Here is a 24,375-nt window from a genome sequence, read left to right on the forward strand (position 1 = left end):
ATAATGTCGGTTCACAGCGGTTGAAAGAGGATTGAAGTAAGAAACAAAGGCACTAAAGTGACTTTAATTTGCTTAATTGCACACAAATCGCTTAAAACCGTTATTGCAGACTTGTGAAGTCCATCTTGGAGTCAGTTACGCCTTGTGGCCTTTCGTTTGAGGGCAACTACAATTAGCTTTATACCAGGGTCCATCAATGTGTTGTCTAGATCATTAGACAATGAGAACAGTCGTTTTTCCATGGTATTCAGTAGGTAACCTGAGCGAAAACGTCAAAAGTTACCTTCGAATAAATCAATTTGGACACAAATTACTCAGAAACCAGAAGGTCGACAAACATTTAAAATGAAGCACACATGACAGCTGACAAATCCAAGTATTTATCCCTTCTAATCTTCTTTGAATCTGATTTTTCTTTCAAATGAGCAGACCGTCGTCTATTTCAGTACATATTTTCACCAATTAAGCCGTATTCAGTTTTGCATGGTGGGCATGTATGTGAATTCGCAACTTTCATTGACATATGATTTGATAGCAAACATACAGGCCTTCGTTATGTACCAATATGGGCATTGACATGAATGGCGGTGTTTCACAATACTGTCATGATGTCAAAGTGTATGCGTAGGTAACATTCGGTTACCGAAATTTACCTACGTATACTTGCTTTTATTGTTGACATCTCAGAAATATTTAAACGCAGGTTATTGAAACTTGGTAGAAATAAAGAGTGTATTACCCTGCACCTATTGCTTAACTATTGTTTACTATTCTCTCACTTTGTGGAAATGGCACAGCTTTTAACATGTATTCGGAGGTAATGCATATTTTTACCAAACCTACCTTTGTGCCATTTAGAATTTCTGGCAGCTAAACACAATAATAAAGATGTCCGAATGCAATGCATTTCAGTATTGGACATATCAAAGCTTGTTTCAATTATGCATTTATTAGTGATTTCCATTTTTAAAGATATATCTAGTGCTATGAAAATTGTATTCAGTAGGTAATGTAAAAAATACCACTCGAAAAATTATCACAACAAATTCATAATTATGTACAAATATGTGAAGAATTGAACAGCCAATCTTTGAATACACACCTTTCAGGAAATCAATTTAGATTCAATCCAATGACTTCTTTTCATAACTGATTTAGATGTTTTAAAAATACTTTAAGAAATATTTTGAAAAAATGGGTAAAAATAGCATGTTTTGGGGTCTCTGTGTCTAAGTTTTTCACAGAAGGGGTCTTATTATATATGGCGTGCCAAGCGTATGATCAAAGCTTAATAAACACAATACAAAAACGAATGCCAATTGATTAATACTTTTAAGTTATGGCCCTGAACATGCCGTGTACACTTTTCGTTGGATTCGACCATATGCATCTACCCGCCCAATAATGAATCAAGCCTATGTGACGCGAACGCGTGTGAAAGCACTGCGCGTAGTACGCGGAGTGCACAATATACACAATCAATGCATGGTTTGGATTTTCCTAACCATTGCTTTGATTGTTCACGCCAAAAGAGCTTTTAAATAGAAATAGAGTCGCAATAGATTATATAATCTTTTGTTCGTTTGATGCCGATTAGAAGTTGCGACAGGCTATTCATAAAAGTTGTACCATTGTTTGAATAAAGGGTTCCGCCATTAAATTGGTCACTGATCCGGCATCATATTAACGCTCTACACAACAGGCGTAGTATCAATAAGTGACCACACTACAGTCATGTGTAAGGGTAGTCATGTGTAAAGTGGTACCATTGTACTCACATATCCCAAATGTGTGCTTGTGTGGGTCTGAAGTCTATAAGGAGGCTTTAGCTGTCGATGCAATCATCTTTACCACCCACCTGACGTTAGGCGTTTCATTTAAATAAATTGAATGCTCTTGCTGATCGATTACACATTAGAATGTATGAAGGCTGCCATGTCCGGTCCATATATCTATATTACACTATAATGGTAATCGCTATACGTATACATGTAAGTATAAGTATAGGCCTATAAAGGTTGTTTTTAAGAAATTTCCATTTTATTTTATTTTAAGAAGGAGATTGGTATAGAAATAGTGGCGTACCCAAAGAGGGGAGGGGTTGGGGAGGGCAGATTCACCTCTGTGGGAAGTCTTGGGAGGGGAGGAGGAGGAAGAGGGGAGGAGGGATATGGAGAATGAGAGAGGGCTGGAGGAAGGAGAAATAAAAAGATATAATAAAGACAAGTAGATAAATAGAAATATAAGGAAAATGATGGGAATGAGAGAGGGAGGGTGAGAGGGGACAATGAGAGCGAGGGAGTGATAAAGTGTAGGCCTGGGAAAGAATAAGTACAGAGAAGGGAAAAGAAAGGAATGATGAATACATTTAATAATAATTATTAGGCCTATAATAACTAAACACATAACAGCACTGGGCAGCCATTCGATGATGTCAATGCCTTTATTCGTTACGTAACTAAAACGCCCAGTCAGATGTATTTCACACCTACCAAACACAACTCACCCAATTTCGCAAACTGGACGTTGAATGTACACTCTCATGAATATTGATTGGCAACATTTTCCAATATGTCAGCGCCTAATCGGAAACAATAGAACAATAGACCCTGCAGAGCGTTGGTTCACGCTATCTAAGAGCGTATGAAAGTGAATTAATGCTCTGCATGCTGGCCATAGAGGCTTCAAGTCCAAGTTTTGATATATTTTCTCAAAATATCAAGAGCTATCTTAAGAACCACTGAACAAATACAAGGCTTGTTTGTACTCATTGTAAATCATTTTTCATACTGGTTCCAAATATGGTAAAGAAAATTCACAATTCTGAAATTTTTGATTTTTTTTTTGGAACTTGTCAACATCTGCGTAGAAAGACTTAACAATATAACTATTAAACTACTTGCCTGCTCCTGAGGGTCCACATACAGCCATTACTTTACCCTTAGGTATACTCATGCTGAAGTTTTCTAGCACTTTCTGAAAATCAAAAGGTAAAAGAGGCCAAATTAGAAAAGATATGACTTTTTCTTCAAGCTTTTTGGATACTTCAACAAATCTCTTATTACATATACACATATATATCATAATGGGTTATTCCATTTGAAATCAATATACCCCCTATGGAAAACATAACCTTAAGGTTCCACACAGAGCATGTGAGTTTCAAATAGGGTTAAATGAATGAGTGACTCCATTTGATACCGCCACCCCCAGTGTAGGAGATTAAGGTCATGTCTTCCATAGCGGGTGTATGGATTGCAACTGGAATATCCCAATCTATTATCTGCACCATCCTTTATTCAAAAGTGTGCGATGTGATGGTTCAAGAGCCAATAATGTGACCCGATTGCATCCGAAATGCAGTGAAGCATGACAAACTCTATAGAGAGGATAATACAGCTATTATGGGTACAATTTTCTGTGATACATGTTGTCATTTACTCTGTGGATACGCATAGGCTCTCTTACTTGATGTAAGCAACTTTTGCAAAGAAGTAACATCTTCTCTTAAGGGATCTAGAATGAGCGTTTATTGCGTTTCGACAGTATTTTTTGTGGGACATTAGAGCACCTCAGACCTATCGAGTATCGAATTGCATTCTAAATACGAAGCATGTCTTTCTGATATCAAATATTTGTCATTTTTTGAAAATCACAATATAATACAAATTTTATGACAAATTATAAAAATTTGATATTTTTCACATTTTTGATATATAACAGTCCTCGAAGTAAATTATATAAATCTAATGATATATTCTTAAAGTGTATGTAGCTGGGAGGAAAAGCCCACGGTCAATTGAAAATTTTGACATTTCATATTGAAGATATGGATTTTTTCCCCAAAAAGACCTAATTTTTCTTGGTGTTTTGGAAAAAATCCATATCTTCAATACTTTAAAAGTCAAAATTTTCAATTGATCGTCGACTTTTCATCCCACCTACATACTCTTTAAGTATAAATCATCAGATTTATAAAGTTTACCGAGTACTGTTAAATATCAAAAATATAAATTTTAATGATTTGCCATAAATGTGTATTAAATTGCGAATTTCAAAAAATCAAAATTATTTGATATCAGAAAGACATTCTCCGTATTCAGAATGCAATTCGATATGTCTGATGTGTTCTAATGTCCCAAAATAAATACTGTCCAAACGTTCATACCCCAGCCCTTAAGAGATTATACCCAAGGAGTACCAACTCAAATTTGCCCTGTCTGTAAGGGAACAACCCAAAAGTTCGATGAAGCCCTATAAATGAAAGTCCTTTCGTTAGGGAGGAAGAGGGTAAAAAAATCCGATTACGTTTGTAAAAAAGTAGTTAAAACATCGGTCAAAGTTGATCGTTTTTTTAAGGATTTAATATATAATTTTAAAATTTTAGTATTTTCTGAAGTACGATATTTGACATTTTACACTGGTTGCTTCAAAATAATTTCAAATCAATATAGAGTGCAGTACTCACAACCTGCAATTTGTAAGTTCATTTTTTTAATCAGCTGTAACCACTAACGTTGATTCTTTTTTATTTGAAAATCCAGCAAGTCATAATTTTCGTCCCCAAAAAGGTATGAAGAAAAATATTTTAAAATAAAATAGAATATTGTTTTTTTCATAAACATGATCAATATCATTGAATTGTCGCACTACTCTACATCCCCATAGCGACGGTCCTGTATCCTATGAATCCGGGTTGGAATTTTCGATATTTGAAAACTTACGTTAGAAGGGAGGGGGACGGGTTAAGCCTTCTAACGAAAGGACTTTCGTTTATAGGGCTTCGTCGAACTTTTGGGTTGTTCCCTAATGCCATGGTAAATCTGCCATTATTGGTTTGTTGCTCATGGAGGGCCATTAGAAACAAATTAATATGAATAGTGTAGGCCCTACATCACCGAAACAAAATGATGTAATAAGTGTCTTTAAGCTCAAGTGTACAGAGGTTTGTGCTTAACACACGTAAACAACGCACTTTGAATCAAAGATTGCCGGGCGCATAACAATATTATCCGGTAGTACACTACTTTTGCTTCATTGAGTGAAACACAAACATGGCGGAGTCAGTACTCTCTTGATTCTACCTCGTTGGTGCATGAAGAAAACCTTTCTAAACACATCACAAGAAATAAGTCCCCCTCTCAAAATTTCGTCATAACACCGTAAGGTAAAATGTTGTACCAATAAAGCTAACTTAATAGCTATATGACTGTTTACTAAGTGTTATGTGAAAATGAAAGATTTCCATGACTTCATGGCTTAATGAGCCCAAATGTTTGTTAACTCAAGGTGCATTGTGACAAGCAATGGGGCTGGCCACCTTAACTCACTGTGCTGAGCTCTGAACCAAAAGGGGGATTTGCATCGCTGAATGATCATGAATTGATTACACAATAGAGTAAATGTTCCCTTGGTGAGCTGTTTTAAACTGCACACACTCAACCACTTGTGTTTTTTCCAATAATACCAAGCCATGAATCAACTTTTGTAACAAGCATAGGCCTACTTTGTGACTTTTGAAAAGTTGTCTTCCATTTGGGCTCATTCAGCCATCAAGTCATGGACATATGTGACGTGTCATGTCAAAAGGAGACACTTTTGGGCAGGTTCTCAATTTTGAGGTTTTTACGTATCTTAAATATAGAGCTATTTTGCTTGACAACACCGTTTTCCCCAAAGAAATCGGACATTCCTAAGCGAAGATATTGAGTTCGTAAGTTATGGTATTATAAAATTAGAAATTGAGATATCGGCCTTTAAAAATATTATTGACAATGTTGAGAGTAGGAATTACCTTGAAATATATCTTAAAAATACAAGATGCCAGTTATATTCGGTCTGAAACTATCAGACAATATTTTTAACATTAATAACATCACAAATTCAAGCAACAAACCCAAAGTGGGAAAAAATCACCCCGGGGCAGATTTTTGGCTATTTCTCCATTTACGATCCTGCCCAAAAGTGTCTCCTTTTGACATGACACGTCACATATTTCATTTTCACACACCAATTGGCAAACAGTCATATAATTATTTCTAAGTTAGTTTTATTGGTACAAAATGTAACCTTACGATGTTATGACTTAATGTTGAGAGGGGGACTTATTTCTTGTGATGTGTTTATTATGGGTTTGGTAATATTAAAACATCACTATTTTTACCTCCATGAGTGCAACACAAACACGGAGGAGTCAGAAACACAAACATGGCGGAATCAGTGCTCTCTTGATTCTACCTCATTGGTGCATAAAGACAACCTTTCTAGAGTTTGATCAGCTTGTAATTGGCGGGAATTGTTAGCTATTGTTAGGTTTTTACCACTAAGCCGAAAAATAGACCCAAGCTAAAATAAAGAGTGATATAGTTGGCCTGTATGGTGTGTTGAAGAAAGTAGACAAAGTTTAGGACTTGAATAATTTGTGATGTTTCTGGTGAGATGTCACAAGGATATTCTTGAAATAGAATATATTGATATTAATCTGTGATGCTATGAGACCCACTGATTAAAAGCTAATCAAACTATATTATGGGCTTGGCAATATTAAAACATACCTGCTCTTGTCTTGAAGGATAACTAAAGGTGACTCCATTGAATTCCACATTTGCATTAAGGCTGTGATATGGAATACTAATACCTCCATGTATGGGAAGTGATGGCTGTAAACACATGTACTGCAAAATACAAATAACAACTGGTAATTCAGAATTAAAAATTGACAAATTTAAGAATTGCAAAATGTCATGACCATATTTAGAATCAGCATGAAGAATGCATTAAACAAGCCTAGTACAAACAAGCCTAGTATTAGTCCAGTGGTTTTTAAGATAGCTTTTGATATTTTGAGAAACTATCTCAAAATTTGGACTTTTTATGTTGAAGCCTATGGCTAGCATGTAGAGCAAGAACCTCCATGTCTGGGAAGAGATGGTTACAAACACATGAACTGCACAATACAAATAACAATTGAATACCTAAGAGGAAGAAGGGTCCACCTCCATCTCCATAATATTCCCAATTTTGTCGGTCCAACATCCAGGCTATCTCTAGTCTCGGGCCCAAACTGCATGTGGCTCACGGTTTGTTATGAACAACAGAAACCGGCTGTGAAGGAGGCTACATAGCGATGTTGTTGGAGTGACATTCAATTCCGGAAAAAACGACACTCGACCATTTAATTTTAAGTTTGTCAGTATATAAACGGTAAATCAAGTAAGTTTCTTCCACTCTGAAGACTTAGAAACGGTTGTTTGATTCCACTGACTATTTGCGATCGAAATTTACATAACACCAAAGACAGAAATCATCAACAAAAATCGAATCAGGGACTTGTTTTCACTCGACCGTGAGTCGCATCATCAACCGGAAGTGACGTGGCACGGACCGACAGAATAGTTGTGAAGAAAGGCCTAACTCCATGCAGTTGGGCCTTTCTTCCATGGAAACCATGATTAAGTGTAGGAAGACTGTTTAGAGAGTGGTTTTGAGAACTTCTTTCAAACACAAGGAAGAACTGTCTGCTGGCAATAAAATGCTAGGACTAACTGGTGGAGTTGGGCCCTTCTTCCACTGAGGTATTCAATTGATAAACCAAGATGCCATCTCCTATTCAGACTGTAATATGAGATCAAGATCGTAGCTAGGTTTTGTGGCACCCATGGTACATTGTTTCTTATTTTTTATTTTTCTAAGAAAAACCTACTAGAATGTGTCTATTACTTGACAACAGAAATTATATGTGGTATGAGATTACAACAATTAAGGTGTCAGAGCAAAAATATGTTGCCCAAAGCACCATTAACAACATTTAATTTATGTAATAGTTACATAGGAATAGAAATAGGAAAGTCATTAGAGACATGAAGATCACATGGCCTGATAACAGACAGATCTGTATAAAAGAAAAAACAGGGAAAATATGACACAACATCCAATGGGGGAGGAACACAATATATATAAGTTAAAAACCTGATGTTTCGAAAAGACAAAACTTTTCTTTCTCAAGGGATAAAATAAAAGACCTGCTCTCAGTATAGTGGAGACCAGCTCTGATCAAAAAAAATAAAAAAGGAAAGATAAAAAGCTGCATTGACTGTAGCATTGATTAAGCAATGTTGTATAAAAGAGGTCCAGTCGGATAAGGGATGTTTGATGTCCCACTGATGTTGTGTAATTGGCATCATGCAAGAACACTGCAAATGTATCTTGGTGTAGATTATTCATCCAGTTGGTATATCAAAAGTACAGAAATAAATCAAATAATGGAACTTAAATAAATCAAATACTGGAACTCACGTGACCAATCAACCTAATTAAGGCACCTGATGATGGTTTCGGACGAAACGTTGTGTTAACGAAACGCAAGTTCCAGTATTTGATTTATTTCTGTACTGCAAATGTATTTCTATATCATTATCCCTTACTTCAAATACTCTGGAATACATCTCAAATAGGATGACAAACTCACCAATGACCTCTGAATGGCCCGAGAAGCTACTAGAAAGGACATCAACTGACCAGTATATCATTACCACTCACCTCAAATACTCTGGCCCCTGCACTCATTCCTCTGACTGCTGATCCAAATAAGATAGACAAACTAGCCAATGACCTCTGTATGGCCTGAGAAGCTACCAGGAAGGACATCAACTGACCGGTATATCATTACCACTTACCTCAAATACTCTGGCCCCTGCACTCATTCCTCTGACTGCTGATCCAAATAAGATAGACAAACTAGCCAATGACCTCTGTATGGCCTGAGAAGCTACCAGGAAGGACATCAACTGACCAGTATATCATTACCACTTACCTCAAATACTCTGGCCCCTGCACTCATTCCTCTAACTGCTGACCCAAATAAGATGGACAAACTAGCCAATGACCTCTGTATGGCCTGAGAAGCTACCAGGAAGGACATCAACTGACCGGTATATCATTACCACTTACCTCAAATACTCTGGCCCCTGCACTCATTCCTCTGACTGCTGATCCAAATAAGATAGACAAACTAGCCAATGACCTCTGTATGGCCTGAGAAGCTACCAGGAAGGACATCAACTGACCGGTATATCATTACCACTCACCTCAAATACTCTGGCCCCTGCACTCATTCCTCTGACTGCTGATCCAAATAAGATAGACAAACTAGCCAATGACCTCTGTATGGCCTGAGAAGCTACCAGGAAGGACATCAACTGACCGGTATATCATTACCACTTACCTCAAATACTCTGGCCCCTGCACTCATTCCTCTAACTGCTGACCCAAATAAGATGGACAAACTAGCCAATGACCTCTGTATGGCCTGAGAAGCTACCAGGAAGGACATCAACTGACCGGCCTGGATCTCATTGGTGACCAGTAGGTAGCCACCAGAATAAATCACACCCAGAACAATTCCTAATATAGGAAAGAAATCAAACATGAAAGACTTTTAAGATATTTTTGAATATGCAAATGATTCACTGCTGGACTGCTGGTCTCCATGATATTGTAAATGCAGGCCTTTTTTTGACAATTTTCGTTAACTTTTCCACCCCTGAAAGTTACCTTCCCCCCAATGCCCCCACTCTGGAAAAGTCTGTGTTACGCCACTGTTGGAGCTACCCCGCGATTATGAGTATTTACTACTGCACCATCGTAAAAAATCATCTACCCAAACCATATAACCATACCATTCAAGGCTAGGTTACTTATGATTTGAAATGCTCCTATCCCTACACCCAACTTACCATTCAATGCAAGGTTACTTATGGCTTGGAATGCCCCTATCCCTACACCCAGCATTTCATTCAATGTTTTGGATTTCTCAATCTCTTTATTGTAGAGTTCTTCTTCTTTCCCCTCCATAGCAAAGGCACGCACGGTACGAATGTTACCAAGAGCTTCATCAGCGACAGATGATGCCAGAGCAACCTGTGTTAAAAAGAGTAGAATTCTGATAAGACACCACATGATCAGAAAAACATGGGAACCTATAAAAAAATCACGATAGCTGCTGGTGGCAAGAATTTTCACATTTCAAAGGGCAAACTGTAGTGTTTACTCTCTCTGGAAATTAGGTGCGCCAAATGAAACATTTTCTTCCCAAATTGGCCCAATTTTGGCCCAGTAATTCCCCAAATTCACTAATTGTAATACAGCATTACAAATTCTTGTGAGACAAAAATAATTTTCACTGGGCCAAAATTGAGACATACGGCCTCTGAGTAAACACTCACTTAGGATAACAAAAACGACTGGTAAGAAAGCCTACTAGATGACTTCAAAAGGTCAAGTCGTCTGTGAAAATAAAAATGGCGAAATGGTGACAAGAATTGTCACCCTATTGAGCGAAAATACAGCCTATTTAGCCAAAGTCAACATGGGATCATCAGCAGAAATATTTTCCTAACATGTTGGACAATACTACAACTATGTGGTACTTCACAAGATAACAGTATAATGGAAATAAAGTGCAAATTTTCGTCATTTTTCAGAATAATTTTGACAGAAAATAATGATTGTAAAGCGGCCATATCTCCAGCTAGCTCATCAAAATCCAAGAGGGTGTCCGTCATCTAGTTATTTATGTCTATGGGTTTTGATCATTTTAGGGCAAGGGAACTGCACCTTGTGCCTAGCCTTTATCCTCATCCATCATTTCACCCACCATGTGTTTTTTTCAATGAATACTAAATAAAACTGAACTGAAAATGAAGCAAACTGAAGCAAAAATCCCCACCAAAGTACCTATTAGAGCACCACCTATACTGTGTCTCATCTCAAGTTGGGAGCTGTTGAGAGTGGCTCAGCGTGCCATCAGTGTGTGTACACAGTTGCATCGCCTGTATTAAAGACAGTAGTTCTCAGGGGGTTAAAAAGATGTAGGCCTATTTCCAATTTCCATGAAGCTTTTATTTTCGCGCTTTTGGCGGTTAATTTCAGAGCCTCGCATTTAAAGCCATAATGTACCATCTTATAATATGAAATTGGTTAATTTTTGTCACACCTGATTTTTAGGCATATTTGTAATGTTTACACATGTCCCAACTTACACCTAAATGGAATCAGCCAAATTTGTTGTGTTTGTAGGGTCAACAGAGCAAATTTGACATAAAGTCATGACTAAAAGTCCCCATAGAACTCCATATTAAGCAACCAAAACAGTCAGTGGAGTTTCTTCCACTTTACCTTGTTATTTCAGCTTGAAATGGACAGAAACTCTTCCTGGCAGTTATTTGTAATATTATTTCAGCATTTTGGGTACAGAATAACAAAATTTGAATTTGACAGAATTCATACATTAAGGCTTTAAAAGCCAGTGAAAGTATTTTAACCCATAGGCTTTAATGTGTAACTGTTTGTAATCGCAAATATAAGAAACCTCCAAAATGCTCCAAACAAATCAAAATTGCGAAAAATTAATACAGCAAAAATATCACGCTTGAACAGCTTAGGCCTGCCATGCCTTAGGGTTCCTTAGGGTAGGCTTCAAAACTCAACGGCCGGTTGCCCGCCAGTTTCACCCGGTTGGAGTTGGTTTCAATTGTTCTAAACAATGGAACATGATTCAACCGGCAATTGAGTTTTGAAGCTGCCCCTTACCTGTTGTTGCACCATCCGTGAGAGTCCCCTGAGAGAAGCGCCTATTAGAGCGCCACCAAACACAATCCCTGGGACAGTGGCTACCATAATCACAGTTAATTTGGGTGAGAGAAGATACATTGATACAACAGATCCAACAGCCTGAAATATAAAGTGGAAATCAATTACTGTTCTTACAACAGCATTATTAGGAATTCATACACTCCTAGATAGTGAAAACCAATCAGAGCCTCCGTTAGTAAATTACTAGCCATGCATAAATGTTGTACAATTCGTCGGACGCATCACATACTGGTCTATCTCGAAAAACAAGCATTTCGAGAAAATCGCAATTGAAAATCTTCGTATTAAGTTTACTTTTCTATTATTTAATAAGACTATGGATTTTCATGAAAGTGGTTTTAAATTAAATCATATACTTAAAAGATTTATTTAAGTGGAATCTTGAATTATATTTACGTATGCAATATTGCTTAAAACTACACTAAAGTTGTAGTTCTGTATGTGAAATAGTTAATTTCCCTATATCGTATTTAAAGTGCATCACATACTGGTCTATCTTGTGGGCTATCTCGAGTTCGCATGAACGGTGACGTGACTTTAGCGCATCACATACTGGTCTATCTCAAGCTTATCGAGATAGACCAGTATGTAATGCACTTTAAATACGATATCGGGAAATTAACTATTTCACATACGTGTAGTTTTAAGCAATATTGCATACGTAAATATAATTAAAGATTCCACTTAAATAAATCTGTTAAGTATATGCTTTAATTTAAAACCACATTCATGAAAATCCATAATCTAATTAAATTATAGAAAGGTAAACTTAATATAGATTTTCAATTGAGATTTTCTATAAATGCGTGTTTTTTCGAGATAGATCAGTATGTGAAAACCGTATTTTGTAAAAGTCATAGATAGTTCAAATTTAATATTTTATAACTAAATATTTAGGAAAAATTGAGGTCTGTAATTTGTTGAATTAGAAGAGCTTCGTAAAAAAGAACTATATACCAATTTTCTCAGAAAAGTCAAAAATTCAAGATAGACCAGTATGTGATGCACCCGACGAATTGCACGGGCGCGCACTCCACGTAGTACGCGCAGTGCTTTTGGACGCGTCCATTTTACTCGCAGGTTGTTGCATTTATATTTGCCTGCATTTTCCAAAATTTTAGTGACAATTTTGTTATAAAAATGCAAAAATCACTGGATTTTTTCTTGTGTATGAAATAGGTTAATAAATGCGTATCACTTGTTGTTCGAGAAATTGTACAAAATATTGCACTGAGATGTTGATGCGTCTAATGCACTCCCCCTTCGGGGCTCGTGCATTAGACGCATCAACATCTCAGTACCAGAGCTGCCAACATTTGAATCTTGAAAAAAGGGAGATTTCCTTTTGCAATCAGGGAGATTTGTCAAAATGTGTACATCTTAATGGGCGAAACCATTTCCTTTTCAGGGAGATGACCAAAAATTAAGGGTTCTGAAGAGTTAAAAGTAGGGAGTCTCCTGCGAAAAGAGGGAGATTTGGCAGCTCTGCAGTACGCGTGCATTATTTTGTACAATTTCACTCCCAACAAGTGATACGCATGTATTAACCTATAAATGACTTGTTTAGAAAGAGAGGCACAGCCAAAGACATAAACAATGATCATCCCAAAATTCTAAAGTGTAATCTATTCAAGATAAATTCCAAAACATTCTGGCAATGCTAGAAAATGTAGCTATCATGTCACTTTGTTATATCACAGGTATGTGCAGTGTGGTATTTGCAGGGGGTTAGGAGGTTGAATCCTCTCCCCCCCCAAAAAAAAAATAAAGGTAAAACAGCAGATAGTGTTACCCAAATATGGGGTGTGAATTTCAAACGAGGTTACCTGAATGGGTGGTTCCATTTGAAATCTACACCCCCTGTGTGGGAGTTGAAGGTCATGTCTTCCATAGGGGGGAGTATGGATTTCAACTGGAATATGCCAATGCAGCGTCTCCTACCTGAGTAGTCCCACGTAGTCCCTGAGATACACATAATTTGAAAGCACTCTTAAAATCTTGCACATCTGCTGATAACCTACAATGTAAGAGAAGACAAAAAATGAGACAGAGAGAAAACAGATGGAGGGAGGAGATATACAGAGTGAGCATTACAGACAAACAGGGGTAGCGTTACCCCCCGATCGGGGGTAATTGACCCCCTAAATTTAAAAAATATTAATTTTTCACCCTCTATATTGGGAATATGTGCAAGCTCGGGGGTGAACTCTGACCCTCTACTTTTGGACCTTACTCCTACCCCTGACTACACTGTAAAACATTTTTCACCCCCCAGATTTAATTATCACCCCATGTATTTGGATTTTCTGCAAGCTCAGGAGTGAAAAACACGGGAAAACAACCCCGATTTTCGGGCCTTAAATAATTAAATTTATATATAAACGTAGGTATTTATCGATCTATAATTAACAGATATCGAAGTGCTTTACATTTTTTCTGCTGCCACTAGAATATCACACCATTTAGCAGCCAAACAATAATGGTGCCTATATCTGTACCTATTAATGAGCTCTCCTGTGCCATGTTCATCAAAGAAAGCAATATCTTGTCTGATAAGTGAAGCAAACAGAGCTTCTCTCATCCTCGCTGCTAACCGCTCCCCTACAGTGGATAACAGCGAGATATAGCCACAAGTTGCTACGGCCTGTAAACACACAAAAAAGAGAATCATCAGTTTTTGATCTGATATATTTTGTTTGACTTAATTTAAAAGATGATTATACTGCTTACATTTGCAGATGAGTGCAAGCTATGGTCACCACCACCGGCAATCTGATTCCACTCACTCCCCAACAACAGTCTCCCAATGATAACGAACGAGCCCTTTTTAATTGGCCAAAATCTTTCCCACGATGCCATCAAGCCCCCCCCATTCATGCTATTTTTATTATCAAAGTTCCTGTATCAAACTTGCTGTTTCATATGAAAATCAGACACCCTTCTATATGTTACAATTAGCACAGACAGTTGTTGAAAACTCCTAGGTGGGGTGGGGTAGAGTAAAATTGGGATGGGTTGGTAGGGTGGGGTGTGGTAGGGTCAGGTGGAGTGGAGTGGAGTATTCAGTTGAATACATGTATAACATACATGCATAGCATAAGCACTGAGTACTTTGACAACTGACTCTTGTGTTTAGTTTAGTTTAATATCTTTATTGCACAAAATATCAAAATGCGTGTGTGTGGTGCAAAAGGCAACCCGAACAGGCACATGAGGCCCACTGGATGGGGGGCCCTTATACACACACCAAAATAAAAGAACTAAAATTACACAGTACATAATTATAAGCATATTTAAAAAACACTATAAAATACATTAAAAATACAATATAATACTAAAATTGAGTTGCCAAATATAGGGTAAAGGCATCGCATAAATCAATAAACATTAGTGAAATTGCACAAGGTACATGTAGGTAAACTGATAAGTTCACAATTTACAAATGTTCCCCCGCACAAATCCAAAAACACCTCGGCACAAAGATCCCCTGCACACCCCAATGACGCCCAAAACCACACCGTAGCACCATATCAAATTGACTGATCAACACACACACTCCTCGTCTGATTCCTGCTGGAACTTGACGTTGGTGGCGTCAATTTGAGAAAGTACCACAGTGCAGCACGAAACGCCACCGAGGCATGTCTAAGACCTCCATACCGAAGCATTTCCGGACATGTACAGAAGAAACATTTGCAAATTGTGAATTATGAACAATCCAGATGAAATTATTTATGGATACTGACAGGTGAATTTGAGATGTAGTAATTTAGGAGCTCGGATTTGAAATATTTGAAAATGTGAACGTTCCTAACGTCAGCAGGAGGTTGTTCCAGGAGTTGTACACACGGTTAAAAATGTCTGCTTGAAAATATTGGTATTGCACTTATTTGGGATAATTGTAGGCGAGTCAGAAGATCTTAAAGAAATGGATTCAGTGCCACGGAAATTCACTCTATCTTGCAATGAGATAAAAGACATGCCTTGTGTGTAACTGTGTATTCCTGATACATTTGGGTGCATGTATTCCCTTTACATTTGGGTGTATTCCTTATACAATGGGGTTGTATTTCTGATACATTTGGGTGTATTCCCTTTACATTTGGGTGTATTCCTTATACAATGGGGTTGTATTTCTGATACATTTGGGTGTATTCCCTTTACATTTGGGTGTATTCCTTATACAATGGGGTTGTATTTCTGATACATTTGGGTGTTGACCTAATACATTTGGGTGTATTTTTGAAACCTTAATCTTAGAATTCTAAGCAAATTAACTAACTTGGCAGCATTTGCTTGGTGGCTATAGATATTGAACACCCCAGGTTGGGTGGGTGGAGTGGGTTTATGATGGCTTTGAGAGGGTGGGTGGGGTTGGATAAGGTGGCGAGGGAATAACATACCTGCATAGCATAAGCACTGAGTAATTTGACAGCTGGTTGCCGTATTTGTTGCATGTATTCAGACACAGACATACCACTAGTTGTTGATTCTGATAGGATTTGCACTAGATCTCCTAGATACACTGGAATTTGTATGTTCAGAACAGCAACTACAAGAGCACTCTGAAACAATGATTATAAATATAATATCATTTGAGTAAATATAAACAATGTATGATGAAGGAATACAAGTGAACACAATAAGCCCTTTCGCAATTTCAGAACAGAGTGCATCCATGAAAACAATTGGAGATAAACACAGTGACTCGTGCAGTGTATTTTAATGGGAGTGAACTTACCACTTCAAAAAAAAATGCTACCTACTTGTGTTATATTGCAAAACTTATCAGAAAGACATGTATTCAGAATGCAATTTAGTGTGTCTGGTGTGCTCTCAGGTATTACAAAAAATACTGTGCAGACTGCAGAGGTGGATACCCGACCCCTTAAATCAAAACTTGAAATTCTTTTTAAAAATCAACACAAATTAAACCATAACCCTAACACTCACAACAACTGCAGCTATAAGGTACCAGAAATCAGGCCGCAGCATCTGAAAAAACAGCTTATAGTTGAAATCTGGTTCCGGTCTGTCAGCGTCTTTCTGCAACACTCTGCTGCCCCCTTTGGTTTTGATTTTACATTCTGCAGTTGTTCTTCTGAATTTGAGGCCAACAATACCGCCACTTATCCCAAGAGCTAATGTTGATGAGCCAACAAGTAGGCCTGGTATCGGCTGCTTACTGCAAGTAAAAAAAATGATAATGTGAGTTGTTTTTGACACACATAGTATCTAATCTGCTAGGGCTGCTAAGAATACACAATTGCGTTATTTTTGGCGCAATTTATGTATTTTGGCTCCAAATGCGTTTTTGACATTTTGAAAAAATCTATAAAAAAAATTTAAGTGGATTTGGAGAGTCCCTGGACCTAACATCAAGTGCTACCATCATTAAAAAAAATTTGAAAAAAAATAAATAAAATAAAATAAAATAAAAATAAATAAAAATAAAACATTTTGGTTTATTTTAATATTTTGCGGATTTGGAGAGTCCCTTGACCCAAAGTGAAGTACTGCAATCATTTGTGGTTGATTTTTAAAACTTTGGAAAAAAGTTGCCAAAAAATTACAAGTTTGTATCCAAATGGGACCAATTTGTAACTTGTGTTCACTGCATAATCTATTGAAGATATAAAAATGCATTGGTTTTGTACACAAGTCTATATCTACATTTTTGCGTTTTTGGCGGGAAATCGCAGATTTTTTGTTTTTTTGAAAATCAGGGTGCGTTTTTTTGGCCTCCAAAATCACGTATTCTTAGCAGCCCTAATCTATCTATATCTGCCTTTAAGAACAAGGTTGGATACAAAGAGCATCTGAGATGGGTAAAAGTGATTCCATTTATTAGGATACCAATTGCAACTTGATTGAGAGGGATTACAGAAATTACTTCAGTTCCAAATAAAAGATATATCGCCATTCCTATACTGGGAATTTCAATTGAATAAACACAGCTTTCAACAGCTGTATTCGACCCAACCGTGATCGTATATCGCATATTTCAAACTACAACGCGAACACACTACCTTGGATACAATAAGTACTAGAATTACGTGGTTTGTAATTATGGTGTGTAAATAACAAGGATTATTAAGGTAAGGTTTGAAAATACAAATAAAATATGCTAATGAGCTCATTAATATTCATAAATATGCAAATAATGCAACACAAAACTATACAGCACATGAGGTCACCATACCCTATCTCCGTACCAAGTTTGAAGTTGATCGGTGATTGCGTTTAGGCTGGAGAGTGGATTAATGAATTTGCTTCCGCCCGGACAAACAAACAAACAAAGATACAAAGAAAGAAACAAACAAACAAACAAACAGGCAAGGAAACATACAACCATCTGGATGATAACATAAGCCCCACATATATGTGGGGGCCAAAAATCTTAACTTTTTTTTGAGAAAAGTGGGGGGATGAGGCTGTGGATCACGAAATGCCCTTTTAAGCTGCAGAGTGGATGAATGAAGATGTAGACAAAATATGCAAATAAGCTCATTAATATTCATAAACATGCAAATAACATGACCACCATATCGAATCACCATACCAAGTTTGATATAATATTGGATGGCTGAGCATGATACCATAACATATCGGATGAGTCATAAAAATATCGGACGAGCCAACGGCGAGTTCGATATTTGTATGATGAATCCGATATGTTATGGTATCATGCGAAATATTAAAGCCATCCAATATTATCATTATTAGGTTTTCTTAACTCCTAATAACCCTGAAAACATAATAATGAAATTGATCGGTTATTGTTTTTAAGCTGCAGAGTGGATTACCGTAATGGAAATGTGGGCAAAATATGCAAATAAGCGCATTAATATTCATAAATACCCGGTATGCAAATAACACAACACAACACTATACAGCTCATCAAGCCACCATATCCAATCATTGTATGAAGTTTGAATTTAATCAGTTATTGCATTTTAAGCTACAGAGTGGATTAATAAAAATGTAGGCAAAATATCCAAATAAGCTCATTAATATTCATAAATATGCAAATAACATGACACAAACTATTATAGAGCACATCAGGCCACCATATCTTATCACCATACCCCATTTGGGCCCTAAACATGGGTATTTTTCATGCTTAAAAAACATATGCACCTGTATTTATTGCTTTATTTTTACATGATTTTAGGGGCAACTGGGGGATGTCCCCTTGCAAAAATGCCAGGTAGGGACATGGGAGGCAAATTTCCCCAGGCAGAACTCTCGCCCCCTCAGTAAATAGTCAAAAATTGTCACTTTTTGCAGAAATTTTGTGCAAAATTTGTTGATCCCCCCCTCCAATTTACTTTCCTTAATGTCCCCCCAAAAAAAAAAAAAAATTCCTGGTGCCTCTACTGAATCTAGGCACTAAAACTTCAGAAAATTGGTTTAGAGTCCCTTTAATACATTGGTAGCTGTTTAATGCAAGATTTCAGCCTTATTTTGTTTGGAATGGATGGAATTTCAATTAAATGAACACAGCTGCACAACTGTGTGACGACTGTCCGCGTAATCGCGTACACTGTGATGAACGCCCGCATACATATGCGTGACGCTTAATTAAATTCGACTATGCCAACTCACACTTGTGATTGGTTAGTATTTTGACCCCTACACAGTATATGTGGAGCTTGTTATTATCCAGATGGTTGCCTGCCTGCCTGGTTGTTTGTTTGACTGTCCGGGTGGAAGCAAATTCATTCATCCACATCAAATAGCAAAACACACCTTCATTCGGGGCTAAAATAGTCTGAAAAATTTGAAATATTGGTAAAACTGGAACAAAAAAATGCTTGTCCCCGACCCTCCTAAATTGTAATGCTTCCACCCAGGCTGCAAAACAACCGAAGGCACCCCTACCAGTTGCCTTAATGCCCTATTAATTGACTGCTATTCTTTAACATGTAATTGCCTTGTAAAATAGATGTGCCCTTTCAAAATTGCCTTGAAATGGGTGCCCTTCAGAATCCTTATTTTGCAGCCTGCTTCCGCCGCCACTAGTCATAAGAATGACAATTCACAGCAATGGTCACTTCAACACTCATTTTCTCAAAAGCAATCACAGGTTCCAGGTTATGTTTTTAAAGGACACTAACATATGGGTTCATTTTTAATGGCATTGTTCTCAATTGTACACAATCAGTTTTAATGTCAACAGGCAATTATTTAAAACAACATGACCAAAATTCATTCATAAACAAAAACCATGCCATCACTTAATTTTTTCATATCTGACACAGCATGTCCCATTTACATAGAAGCCATCACATTTTTTGTGGCTGAGAATCAATACAGCGGTACATAAATTTTCTTCATGTTCTGTTAATTGGAGAGTTATATACCAATGCATGTAGTACTTCAAACCATTTTTAAAAATGCATAATATACAAATCTTATGCAAAATATGTAAAGGGGTTACCAAATTTCACTGGTACGGTACCCTAATTTATGGAATCATGCCAGAGATATAGACTCATATAGTTGTCTGCTGCTTTCATGACGAATTACTGGAAGTTGAAAAAAAAATCAAGTGAGCTGTTTTCTGTACCCTCTGTGAAGACTGTGATACACTTCTGCATGTACTTCAGCCCTCAGCCCTGGACCCCACTGAAAACTTATACCATCCAAACTTAAAACCACCCTAACATTATTAAACTTGACATGTTTGGTCAAAAGTCAGGTCATTCAACATTTTGTTATCAGACAGAGACCCCGGTGGGGTCACTCCCTGGCAGGGGGGACGCATAGGACCGTTACCACAAGAACAAATTACCCCCTTTCGCAGTCGATTTCAAGGACAAATCATGAAATTTTACCCCCTTTTTACTCCAAAATAAGGACAAAATGGTACTCTGAAACACCCCTATTTTTTAGATTCCGAGGACGCATTTGCAATTTTGACCCTATTTCAACATTTCAAGGAAGGGATTTTTAGGCCTATGAATGTTTTTTTTTTCAGTAATTAACAAGGGCATCACAGAATTCAAGTAGTACCCCTTGCATATCGTTATGAACACGGCAGAGTGCCGAATACGCAAAATTGCTGTTCTGAGTAAACGGCGTTTGAAAATATTGGTACCATTCCATTGGTCCTTCTAAAAATTTGGAACATTAGTGAGCACTCATTTGAAATGTATATTATAGAAGTGAATGTACACGAATTATTGGCAATACTTGCATGTTCTGAAATAATCGATATATCGCTCACAACGCGTTTGAACAGCTATTCGGCTTTATGCTGTATCCAAAATGTCTCTACCACTGCACAGAGAGAGGTCGAATAAGCATTCAACTACGTGTAAACCATAGCACGCATTCTTGATTTGGGACTTTTGTGTAGAAATTACTGGTTGTCCTAAGACTATGTAGACTTAACTTGCTATATAAGTTGTAAATAGTCATCCCTGTAATATTTAGCAAAAACTCGAGGATTTTAAAGCAAAAATAACAATATTAGCCTATATTTTGCGTATGATTTTCCGGGATTTTCAAATTTCACGGCGCAAGACTCACATTATTAAACCACAGCAATATCATGTGGGGAATGTTTGTACTTATTTTGGTATCACTGGATAGAAGATACCTACAGCTATACGTTGGTATCAAATATATTAGTATAGGACATGTAATATAATATAGAAAATTCAGGGTTTCCAGCTATACAATACTATAGATCAACATGATTTGTACAGCTAAGTATACGATTCGTCTCTCTGCCCATTGTTCGAAATAAGCACTTATCCTCTTGTCCTCTTGTCCAAAAATCACTGGGGACAACCATATTGAGCTATGTACATGTACTTATCCCCTGGACAACCACTATATTTTACCTCCAAAAGTATGACACATTTTGGGGACAACCAAAATGTAATTGAGGACAAGCAGAATTTATGCCTTAGTTATCCTCGGGATAACCTCCATATTTTCCTTATTTCGGACACTGTGACTCTGCCGAATTCATTTATGGCACTTAGGCGTGATTCGTCCAAGTCAAAATTTCAATAACTACGTCGGTTAGTAAGATTTACCATTAATTTTTGGTGGAAATAAAAGATAACCTGAAACCATACAAAAACTCAATTTGCTCAAAATTCTCGATTCGTCACTCTGCCGAATTCACAACGATATAAATCAGAACCGAGAACAATATTGATCATGGGATGAGTACAAAGTAGGAAAGCAAATTTATTCCTGTGATTTTTTTATCTGGCCACAGGATCAGGAGAAAATAATAAGAACCCTTTTTTCAATTTCGCAGACATTTGTGCAATAAAACACCCCTATTTTTCCAATTTCACGGACAATTTTGTCCGCGGACATGCCCTAAAAATGACCCCTTTTTCCTTGATTTTGGTAAAGATCGTGCGGTCAGTATTGCAAGTTGAGTGACCCCACCGGGACAGAGACTGTATTTTCATTCAAATTTTTATGATGATTTTCTGTTGTATTGTATGTTTTACAGTCAATGTATTATGTGATTGCACAATATCTAGTAGATGAGTGGCGCCACTGTTCATAAAAGTGAAGTTCCAAAAACTATGATACTGTTATCGTACCTTTGAGATACTGGGGGGTAATGTATATTAAATTTTTAAACCCTGAGAGGTTCCTGGGCACCCAAGCAGGCTCTGGACCTCGGCCGTGAGGATTTCGCGCTCGTAGTGCACATATTTCAATAATTTCACAGAAAATTTCCAGCACTTGTCATCAAGTAGGTATGCTAGGTGAATTCAAATTTGCCATCAAACTGCATCATTTTATATATCAAATCAAAGCCCTTGAGTAAACAAAGCCAAAACTGAAAACCATTTTTTCATAGCACTTTCCGTAGCAAAGTTACATCTTGTCAAAGATTGACTTTCATCAAAAAGTTTCAGCTAGCAAAATTCCCAAAACGGCATTTCGGGGTGTTTCTAGATCTTAGTCTCATTATGATAGCAGCTTTTTTAATGGAACTGCTATCCAAATCCCTCTAAAATTCCATGTGCGAGTGACTTATCACCATAAAAAATCATATATTTGGGTCAAGTGAAGTATAGAAAACATATTTATGTATGTTTCCTTCTTCGGCCAGTTGTTTTAAATTTCTATGTAAATATGCATTGACATTGTCGGCGAATTTGGCTGACTAGCAAATGTGTTAACTAAGGTTTGCCACAAACCGTTCAAACCCAAGGGAACGTCCATTATATATGAGCCTTATATGGAAGTCACCACTTGACTTCGATTATTCCGTTGTATCAAAAGCCGCAAGTACAGTGGTACTTGAGTACCATCACCCACGGTCAGCAGACATTATTTTAGCAGATTTAAAAATAAATAAAAATACATTTATTATAAATGAAAATGAATCATGATATTATGATTTTAAAATAAATATAAAATACAGGAATTATTAGTACTAGAGAATAGTAGAGATTTATCATGTAAAATAATAAACAAAGTCGTCATTTTAATAAATCATGACAAACTTAAAATCATGCTAAAAATCATGCTACTATGCTAGCCTACAGTACCATCTAAATGAATTTAAATTAATTCATGAATGATAAATAAATGAAAGTTACCTGAAGAAATTAACAAAAATAATAACATAAACAAATAATATATTATACTTAGCTGTACAAATAAACGTATAAGATAAAGAAAAAATCTGAAATGAATTCAGTGTAGGCCTACTTTTTAATCGTATTTTTACAAATTTAAAAATAAGATAGTGATAATAATAATTTATTAGGTCTAGTAATAATAATAAATAATAATAATAATAAAATAATGATTAATATTTATAATAATAATTTAATAATATAATAGTAATAAATAAAAATAACAATAATAGATAATACAAATAAATAATAATAAATACCGGTAGTAGTAATATAATATTTAAAAATAATATTGATTACAAAAAAAACATTAAAAAAAAAAACATTCATCCCATTCATTTATCGTGTTATTTTTAATAATATTTAATATCAAACTTATTTCTCCACTGAAAATTATAAAATAACTGTAAACAATTATAACTAAATATATTATAACTAAATATTAATTGAGTGACAGCCAATCGATCAAAACCCATCATAAACATCCAGACATCCATTGCCAAGACGGCGTAAGAGGATTAGGTAAATAATAACAAAGAACTAGTATTATAATAATAAAGGACGTTCCCTTGGGTTTGAACGGTTTGTGGTTTGCCTGGGTTACCTACATCAAGTTCCCTGGAAGCAGAACATTTTCTGGATGGGCCCAGTATAAGCAATAAATCCTTTTGTCATGGATGTACTTTTATGTCGGCAAATGGGGAAAATCATGTCAACAAGAAAAAACATTTCAATTACAGCACTATTTCTATTATTTATTACCTTATGCGTATTTCATACAAAGTTCCAGTTCCATGACTTCGACTTTTGAAACTTGACCTGAGACACAGCACAATTCTTCTGATCAGTATTGAACAAAACTTTGTTTCAACTGAGTTCCCAGCAGGCAATGATCTGTGGCGTGCGGATTGATAAACACCACGTTTGACACAATTCGTATCACACACACGTCTCGTTAGCTGCTTCAAATTCAATGTTAAGGTTGTGTTAAGCTTATTCCGATGACATAAATTCAACGCAATTTTGCTGCACCAATTATAATGCGATGACGCTTTCAAGATAGACATTTTGTACATTAACCTTTTTTGTAAAC

At 36.6% G+C, this 24,375-nt stretch overlaps 2 protein-coding genes across 2 annotated transcripts in view; one reads left to right on the top strand and one right to left on the bottom strand.

Moving 5' to 3' along the window:
- Nucleotides 1–18,745, bottom strand: part of LOC140167044 (mitochondrial potassium channel ATP-binding subunit-like) — a 39,597-nt gene extending 20,852 nt beyond the window's left edge. The window contains exons 1-10 of the mRNA XM_072190523.1: nucleotides 18,741–18,745; nucleotides 16,606–16,837; nucleotides 16,056–16,217; nucleotides 14,151–14,296; nucleotides 13,594–13,669; nucleotides 11,590–11,730; nucleotides 9,735–9,918; nucleotides 9,224–9,402; nucleotides 6,555–6,674; nucleotides 2,904–2,976 (exon numbers count right to left, since the gene is read on the bottom strand). Of these exons, the coding sequence (XP_072046624.1) occupies nucleotides 2,904–2,976; nucleotides 6,555–6,674; nucleotides 9,224–9,402; nucleotides 9,735–9,918; nucleotides 11,590–11,730; nucleotides 13,594–13,669; nucleotides 14,151–14,296; nucleotides 16,056–16,217; nucleotides 16,606–16,837; nucleotides 18,741–18,745 (1,318 nt within the window). The remainder of the gene's footprint in view (nucleotides 1–2,903; nucleotides 2,977–6,554; nucleotides 6,675–9,223; nucleotides 9,403–9,734; nucleotides 9,919–11,589; nucleotides 11,731–13,593; nucleotides 13,670–14,150; nucleotides 14,297–16,055; nucleotides 16,218–16,605; nucleotides 16,838–18,740) is intronic.
- Nucleotides 18,746–18,855: 110 nt separating this feature from the next.
- Nucleotides 18,856–24,375, top strand: part of LOC140167045 (myb-related protein A-like) — a 38,008-nt gene continuing 32,488 nt past the window's right edge. Inside the window, 1 exon segment of the mRNA XM_072190524.1 lies at nucleotides 18,856–18,862. Within this exon segment, the coding sequence (XP_072046625.1) occupies nucleotides 18,856–18,862 (7 nt within the window).

Source organism: Amphiura filiformis, chromosome 12 (assembly GCF_039555335.1).
Source record: "Amphiura filiformis chromosome 12, Afil_fr2py, whole genome shotgun sequence".
NCBI classification, from domain to species: Eukaryota; Metazoa; Echinodermata; class Ophiuroidea; order Amphilepidida; family Amphiuridae; genus Amphiura; species Amphiura filiformis.